Source organism: Chironomus tepperi, unplaced genomic scaffold, assembly GCF_022539635.2.
Source record: "Chironomus tepperi strain 1889 unplaced genomic scaffold, CSIRO-AGI_Ctep_v1 contig_67, whole genome shotgun sequence".
Lineage (NCBI taxonomy): Eukaryota > Metazoa > Arthropoda > Insecta > Diptera > Chironomidae > Chironomus > Chironomus tepperi.
In genome coordinates this window covers 360,413-368,770 of record NW_027226189.1, presented here as the reverse complement: position 1 = coordinate 368,770, position 8,358 = coordinate 360,413, and the positions used below count along the sequence as shown (strand labels likewise).

At 32.6% G+C, this 8,358-nt stretch overlaps 2 protein-coding genes across 2 annotated transcripts; one reads left to right on the top strand and one right to left on the bottom strand.

Annotated features, from left to right (window-relative positions):
* Positions 1–1,713: 1,713 nt before the first annotated feature.
* LOC139100582 (biorientation of chromosomes in cell division protein 1-like 1) lies at positions 1,714–4,280 on the bottom strand. Its single transcript, XM_070653232.1, has 4 exons — positions 4,127–4,280; positions 3,865–4,063; positions 2,071–3,800; positions 1,714–2,012 (listed from the first exon to the last, which is right to left on the bottom strand). The coding sequence occupies exons 1-4, from the start codon at positions 4,170–4,172 to the stop codon at positions 1,846–1,848; spliced, it is 2,142 nt and encodes a 713-aa protein (XP_070509333.1). The 5' UTR covers positions 4,173–4,280; the 3' UTR covers positions 1,714–1,845.
* Positions 4,281–4,387: 107 nt separating this feature from the next.
* Positions 4,388–7,240, top strand: Slh (sec1 family domain containing Slh). The gene is made up of 5 exons (XM_070653110.1): positions 4,388–4,557; positions 4,613–4,772; positions 4,833–6,228; positions 6,402–6,605; positions 6,970–7,240. Exons 1-5 carry the CDS (start codon positions 4,530–4,532, stop codon positions 7,078–7,080), a joined length of 1,899 nt encoding a protein of 632 aa, XP_070509211.1. The 5' UTR covers positions 4,388–4,529; the 3' UTR covers positions 7,081–7,240.
* Positions 7,241–8,358: the final 1,118 nt, after the last annotated feature.

The window sequence follows — 8,358 nt, the reverse complement described above, 5'->3', positions numbered from 1 at the left end:
CCCGTACCACAATGTTGAACTGCTAAAGACTCAAGTCTTAAGAAGCTTATCCTAAAAGTGCTCAGAAATGTTCAAAATTCAATTTTCATGGCAAACTGAGACCAAAATTTCAATGCTTATTTTGATTGAATATCGAAAACATCCAGACGGTCTCAGTCGTGCTATTCAAAACTTGCTATAAGCAATAAAGTGTCTAAGTTATGAATTCAAACTAAGCTGAAACCTGCTTCATAGAACTCATATCATTATATGCCCATTTTTCACAGAAAATTAATAAATTTTGTAATTTTTTATTGCGAATTTCTTTTAATTCCAAACAACAATTCGTTCCGGAAATATGTGAGTAAATTGTACATAGCTTTATTGCTTAATAACACTAATATAAAATAAATTCCTTTCATCTTCATCTCTATGATTAGTTAATTCTCTCAAATCCCTTTTCATTCCTCATTAATAAAATATTTTCTGCCTAATTAATTAGTTCTTATTGGGATTTTTCTTATTTGACTGATTTCACGGGCGCCGGACCTCAATCAGCTTCAAAAATTTTTAGTTTATGGTCAATTTGTGCAGACTTACAGTAAGTTATGACACAATAGTTTTGATTGAAACTTGATGTGACATATTATCTCCAATCATTCCCCAATTAAGTCCAAAAATAGCTCATGTTTGACTGAACTGAATCATCAATCAAAAGTTGCGTAAAGAAAAATTCACTTAGAAATTGAGTCTTACTGGATTATCGTGTTTCTTTGCCATTTCAACAAATTACTTTCATTTAGTCATTGCGACAACAAGCCATCAAAGGTAGTCACGCTAATTCACTTTTTAAAGTATTCAAAAAATCATTAATACATTTACGGAGACAATACCATGTGTGTTTTGTACGTCAATCTCAATTACTAAGCATTTATTCAAGACAAATTGTGTGTGAAAGGCAACGTTTACTGATGATTTGCATCCTAAGAAAATATGTGCTGTAGAAATTTTACAATCCAGTAGTCGTAAATTATTTTAAAGCGCCAGAATGTTGTCTATTGGATCGCACTTTATTGCACGTGCAATATTGCTTGGGAACCATCTACCTGAAAATTTAATGGGAAAATAAGTAAGTAACTCAATAACTAAGAAGAATTAGAAAGCCTTTAAATGTTTTTGAAAATATGGTGAATACGCTGAATTGTGCTGAATAAGATGAATCAGTAAGTTATGCTGAATTGATGGATACTTCTAAAATAGCTGAATTACGCTGAACATGCTGAATTGTAGTTAAATAGCTGAACATGCTGAATTGTAGTCAAAGAGATGAATTGCGCTGAACATGCTGAATTGTAGTCAAATAGCTGAATTACGCTGAACATGTTGAATTGTAGTCACATAGCTGAACATGCTGAATTGTAGTCAAAGACAATTAAATTATTTTATCAATTGCGACATGAACATGCGAATCCAAATTCATCTGAACTGCCAGTGGCTTAGAACGGATAGCCATATTGAGCTGAATTCACGATTTGCTGACAAATGACACGAAATTCAATCAATTCACATTCAATGTCAAAATGCCAAAGATAGACACACCTAGTCCAAAAAATACAGCTTCTCTCAACATATGCGTCAAACATGCGGCATTTTCCAAATTTGGAAAATCCCATTAACATGTCATAACGGACAATATATCTTAGGTATGTAAATAAATTCTCAAGACATCGATAATTTGTTTGTCATTCAAAATATTTTGATAGTAACGCGATTAATTGATTAAACTTTATTTCCTTACATTCCAAACAACTGTGATAATTAAATGCATAAAAAAATTTCAAGAAATTCGACATTGAGTAATAAATCTTAATTAGATGCCGGTGCCGTGTCTCTAGATTTATTGGCATCATCCTCCACAACTTGACCCCTTCGACGACGACTAAAATCGAATTTTGGTTTGTACAAGTCATTCGCGTCGTACCTTTGTGATGCGAATTGAGATTTATGTACAGTTGTGTTATGTTCTGCATCATCTAAAGGAATTAAGCATGATTAGTTTTCTATGAATAATTTATAGATGATTAAGCTTACTTAGTTTGGTAGCGGCATCGGGCGATTTGGACTTTGTTTTTTTGATTACAGAACTGTCATTTTTCTTACTTATATAATTATTATTATTATTATTGGACACGAATGGAAATTTCTTTGACTTCATCAGGTCTATACACTCAAACCATGGATTATCTGGTAATTGATCAGCTTCAAACCCATGAAATCCACTATCCATATCATCATCATCCATTGATTGCTTAGTTGATGACTTTAAGTAGTCATACTTGACGAGAATTGATGATTTTTGTTCCTTATTGGAATTCGATTGGATTTTTGTCGATTCCATTTCGTCATTATTTGATTTATTCTCAGTCGATTTCTGTTGCTGATCAGTTGCTTTATTTTCAGTACCTTTTGTGGATCCATTAACTTGTTTGTTTTCTGTTTGATTATTGCTTTGTTTGGTGTCCTTTAGGCTGTCCCCAGAATCGTGATCTGTTGATCTTCGTCTTCGACTTGATGACTTTTCTTGATGATGATCGTCCTTTTGCTCTTCCTGCTTTGATCGTGATGATTTTGAGGATTCTGACTTTTTGTCCTTATCCCGATTATCACGATTATCTCGAGGATCTTTGCGGCTACTGGAACTTCTTTCTCTTGGTCTATCCTTGTCTTTTTCAGAGCTTTTCTTATGACTACTGGAACTTTTGTGTGCAGTGCTATGAGATTTATTTCTACTGCTTTCATCAACTTTAGATTTAGACGATGATGAACTGTGATGACGACGACTGGATTTATGTGATGATGATTTTGACCTATCACGGGATCTATCACGTTTGTGAGATTTTTTATCCTTATTTTTTGATGAATCTTGTGAACTTTCTTCCACACATTTTGATGACATTGCTGTTTCTTGTGTCGTTTCGTCTTTGAGATCAATTTCCATTCGCATTTCACTGGAATCTGTCGTGTCATTTCCATATAAATTCTCAACTTCCATACTTTGAACATCTTTTGGTTGAACTACTTTCTCAGACTCACCAGAATTTGTTGAGTCATCAAGATTTATTGACTTTCGTTCAGTTCCTGTAAATTCTATTTGATCCTTTTTCAAGTCAAATTGACATTTTGGTGCTTCTGATGTTTTTTCACTTTCTACTTGTTTTACTTCATTCTCTGTGGAATCATTTAAGCCAGTTGCCATTTGTGCTTCTTCACTACAAATGCCAGGAACTGGAATAACGCTTGTAACAATTGGCGGTTCCATTTCTGAAGTATCTGGAATGTTATCTTGTGTACTGGATATTTGTGATAATGCTGTATCCACTTTATTCTGTTCTCCTTCGATATTTGTCGGGTCACTTTTATGTGATTTTGGTGAATCTTGGGATGTTAAGCCTGATATTTCTGACAAATTTGTATTTTCACAAGTTTCAATTTCAGTCTTTTCAACTTTAATTGCTTCTATTGGTTCAAATGCTGGTGACTCGAAATCTTCATCCTCTACCAATTCCTCTTCAATTTCTTCCTTTATAGATCCAGGAGATTTTTTGTCTGTCGATGAATCTGGCGAGACTTGTTCGAGATCTGTTGGAAGTAATGCTGTATCGATTTCTAATGTTCCATTCTGTTGTTTCTCTTCCTTTTTTGGCTTTTCTATGCCTACATATTTGTACAATATCTCTTCAACTTTTGACTGAATGTAATCTATCTTCTGTTCCACAACCTGATCCACAATTCTACTGACTCCACTTTCGAGAAAACCAGCTCTAAAAAGTAAAGTTTTAAATTAATTGCATGACTCTTGTGTGAACACAAAGCATTTAAATTTACCGTATGATGTTCATTCTCATTTCCTCTCGAAGTCTGTTCTTGTTCTTTATTTCAGGCGTCCAAACTTGTCTATTTAGAAATCTTTGCACCGTGTCTTCAACTCTTGAATGCAAATTTTGATATGCTGGTTGTGTGTCAACATCTGCAAGACACTCCTTTCTAAATGTATCGAAGTGTCCTTGACTTTTCACTTCCAAAACTGCGAAATAACAAATTTTATATTAATAATAATTGGAAAATATTATAAATCACATTTTCATACTTATTTTGTCCACGAACTCGGGATCCGACAACTTATACGCAGCCATTTTGATTTGTTTTATATGATTAGATTAATTATAGTACATCTAAATGCGTTTAAATGGTAGAAAAGCTTAATTATATGCTGTGTTTTGAGTTTTTGTTGACAGTCCGACAAAAATATGAAATTCAATAACGTGAAGTTGGCTGCGGAAATTTATTTGAATTTTAAAAATTAGTTGATCAGTGTTGCTTAGTGTTTTGCTCAATGTTGCTCAGTTTGTTTTGAGGAGTAAACAGTAAATAAATTAGATTTACAATTTTGCATTTTTCCAATTATTTAGGAAGTTAATTAGCTTAAATCGATTTTCACTTATTAACAAACCAGCTTTTCCATCCGATTCACTAAAAATCATAGAGAAATCATGGTTTCTTTACGAGATAAACAAATAAGTAAGTTGATGAGTTGGAATTTTTGCAAAATAATAATAATCATTAATTAATTTAGATGCTATCAAGCAAATGCTGAATTTGAATCAGCCAATAACCAAAACTCTTGCATCGGAACCCGTGTGGAAGCTTTTAATTTATGATCGCGTTGGACAAGATATTATTTCACCACTGATAAATATTCAGGAATTGAGAGAAATGGGATGTACTCTTCATATGTAAGATATACAGCATAGTCTTTTAAATGTCATGATGATTGACCCTTGATTCATTTTTAGTCAATTGCATTCAGATCGTGACAGCATTCCTGATGTGCCTGCAATATACTTTTGTGCACCAACTGAAGAGAACTTAGGGAGAATAGCACAAGACTTCCAGAATGGTCTCTATGACGTGTATCATCTAAATTTTATATCTCCAATATCTCGTCAGAAATTAGAAGATTTAGCGAGTGCTGCTTTGCAGACAAATTGCGTAGCAAATATCCACAAAGTTTATGATCAATATTTAAATTTCATCACATTAGAAGATGATTTATTCATCCTTAAGCATCAAAATAGTGACTCTATGTCTTACTATTCAATTAATCGTGCAAATACAAATGATGTAGAAATGGAAAATATGATGGATAATATTGTTGAGAGTTTATTCTCTGTCTGTGTGACTCTTGGGAACGTTCCAATAATTCGTTGCCCTAAAAATTCAGCTTCCGAAATGGTTGCAAGAAAGCTTGAAAAGAAGCTTCGCGAGAATCTTTATGATGCAAGAAATAATCTCTTTCATATGGACGCAACTCAAGCTGGAAATTTCAGCTTCCAACGGCCAATTTTAGTAATTTTGGACAGAAATATTGATATGGCAACACCATTACATCATACATGGACATATCAAGCACTCCTTAGTGATGTCTGCGATTTATCATTAAATCGTGTCGTAATTGAAGAAGATTCTGATAAAATGGCACAAGGAGGTGCAAGGAGGAAGGCAAAACCTTATGATTTAGATAGTCGTGATAAGTTTTGGTCGTCACACAAAGGCAGTCCATTCCCAAATGTCGCAGAATCAATTCAAGAGGAATTAGAATCATATAAAAATTCAGAAGATGAAATTAAGAAATTAAAATCAACAATGGGAATTGATGGAGACACAGAAGTTGCTTATTCGATGGTCAATGACACAACAGCACGCCTTACAAATGCTGTCAATTCGTTGCCTCAATTGATGGAGAAGAAACGGCTAATTGATATGCACACGAAAATTGCAACAAACATTTTAAATTTCATTAAGTCACGACGCCTCGATTTGTTCTTTGAAATGGAAGAGAAGATCATGTCAAAGTCATTAGATAAGCCACTTAGTGACTTGCTTCAAGATCCAGAATTTGGAAGTCCGGATGATAAAATGCGCCTTTATATTATCTATTATATTTGTACTAATTTACCCGAAGCAGAATATAAAAAATTGGAAACAATCCTTCAAGAAGTTGGATGTAATTTAGCTCCAATTCCATACATTCAACGATGGAAAAGCATCATGACTAGATCATCTAATAATTTAGCAACGAATCAATATGAAGGAAGTGGAACTAGAACAGTCACTATGTTCAGTAAATTGTTGTCACAAGGATCATCATTTGTTATGGAAGGTGTCAAGAATCTTGTCGTTAAACGTCATGTGAGTATAATTGCTGTATATCTCTATAATTCTCAAGGTCATAAACTTAATGATTTGTTATTTAGTCTCGAGATTTTATGTAAACATGAATTCCCCAGTATTAAAAATGTAAATCGACACTACTTGATGACATAATTCTCATATTTTGGATATTTTTTCTACTTTATTTACAGAATCTACCAGTAACAAAAATAACAGAACAGCTTATGGAATGCAGAGCCAATTCAGAATATGATGATTATCTCTATTTTGATCCAAAATTATTGAGAGGTAGTGATGTGTGTCCAAAGAATCGATCACCATTCCAAGATGCAATTGTATTCATGATTGGCGGCGGAAATTATATTGAATACCAGAATTTAGTTGATTTTATTAAGGTAAGGAATTTGGAAGGGTTGGATTGAAGTCACAATTCGACATTACCTGATTTAAAACCATTCAACAGCTTACTTTGTTTGAAATAGAACCTCACAACAGCCAATTTTTAGTTAAAAACCTTGCAAATGTCAAAAATATCAAGTGTTTAAAAACCGTTCAAAAGTTCTGTATTTGATCAAAACTTTACAACAGTAAGAGTTTGTTTAAAAACTGTATAACAGCCAAAATTTTCAAAACTGACTGTTTTTATGCTAAAACCATACAATTTTTATTTTCCTTAAACATTTACAAGGTTCTCAAAACTAAATCTCATAAATAACAGCATAATAATTTCAATTTTTCTTCCCTATTCTCCTCATCTAGCAAAAGAATACATCAAGCACATCAAAGAGGATAATTTATGGATCAACAACACTGAATAATGCAAAGCAATTTCTCAAGCAACTCGCATTACTTGGCGAGGAGATTAGCTAAATAGCAACATAACATGGTCGGGATGGTTCATAAATATTATAATGGAAGCTTTTAAAAAACGTTTTATTTATCAACAAAAATATTAAAAATATTTCTTTGTTTACGGAGACATAAAAAAAATGAATTAATAAATCAGATATAAATGAATTATCTTAAATAACCAGTAAGAGTGTCAAGTTTATGTAAGAAAAAAAAAACAAGAAATATTATCGTGTTGACAAATTTGAATTTTTATAATTTTGCGTCATCAAGTAGCTTGTTGAAGTGAATGTCAAGGACGGATTTTTAAAAAAGAATTTTTTTATTTAAAGTTATTTGAAAAATTTTCACCTCGACTTTAAAGGCAGAGATTAAATTTCTCACATATTCGCATTAATTATCGTCATGTATGGCTAATTTACGTGGCATGTATAGCTTTATCTCAGACGTCGTGGCTCTTCCTTATGATAATTATTGTGACTTGTTCTCTCTCTCTCTCCCTTTATATTTTGGCATGAAGATAATCAGAATAAGTTTTAATAATAAACTGGTTTATGGGAATTTTTTTCATATATTTCTTAAATATATGATTTTTATAGAATGAAGATTGGTTGAGAAAGATTCTTTTAAAATTAATGATTTAAACAGAAATGAGCTTGTTGTGTAGACAAGCAAGACATTGTGGCATTTTTGTGTATTTCTAACAAATTTATGATTTAATTGAGAGTTAGGTAGGATTCTGATTGTAGGTTGTATAGTGTTGCTGAAGGGCTAATTGTGTCTGCATGGTTTGGGATTGAATGCTGTTCAATGTGACAAAAAAGGATGATTTTGGCAAAAATAGTCCAAAGTATACACTATTATTAAGAGTTTTAAACTCATTAAAAGTTAGGATTCGAACCTACGGATCTCAAATTCACTATACATCTAGTTCTCCTGCTAGTTCATTAGAGCAGATTGCACCTCACATCATGTTTTGCTAAATTAACTATATAAACCTCCTTACTGAATCCACCAGCATGTACACCCAAACAAAGATTTAAATTAATCCAATTAAATTGTGCAACATCAACAAAAGACTTGAACGATTCTATCTGACTGAGTGCTTAGTCAAATGAATTATTAATTTGTATGCAATTTGTATTATAGGTGATTTATAAATTAACGTCTTTAAACGTCGCTTGTGCCTGTGAATAACAAAAGCGAAACATATTATTGGATATAAATTCATTTCGTGAGTCAAAAAAGAGGCAATAATTGCTTGTCTCATAATTAACATTCTCAGATCGTTTCAAATAT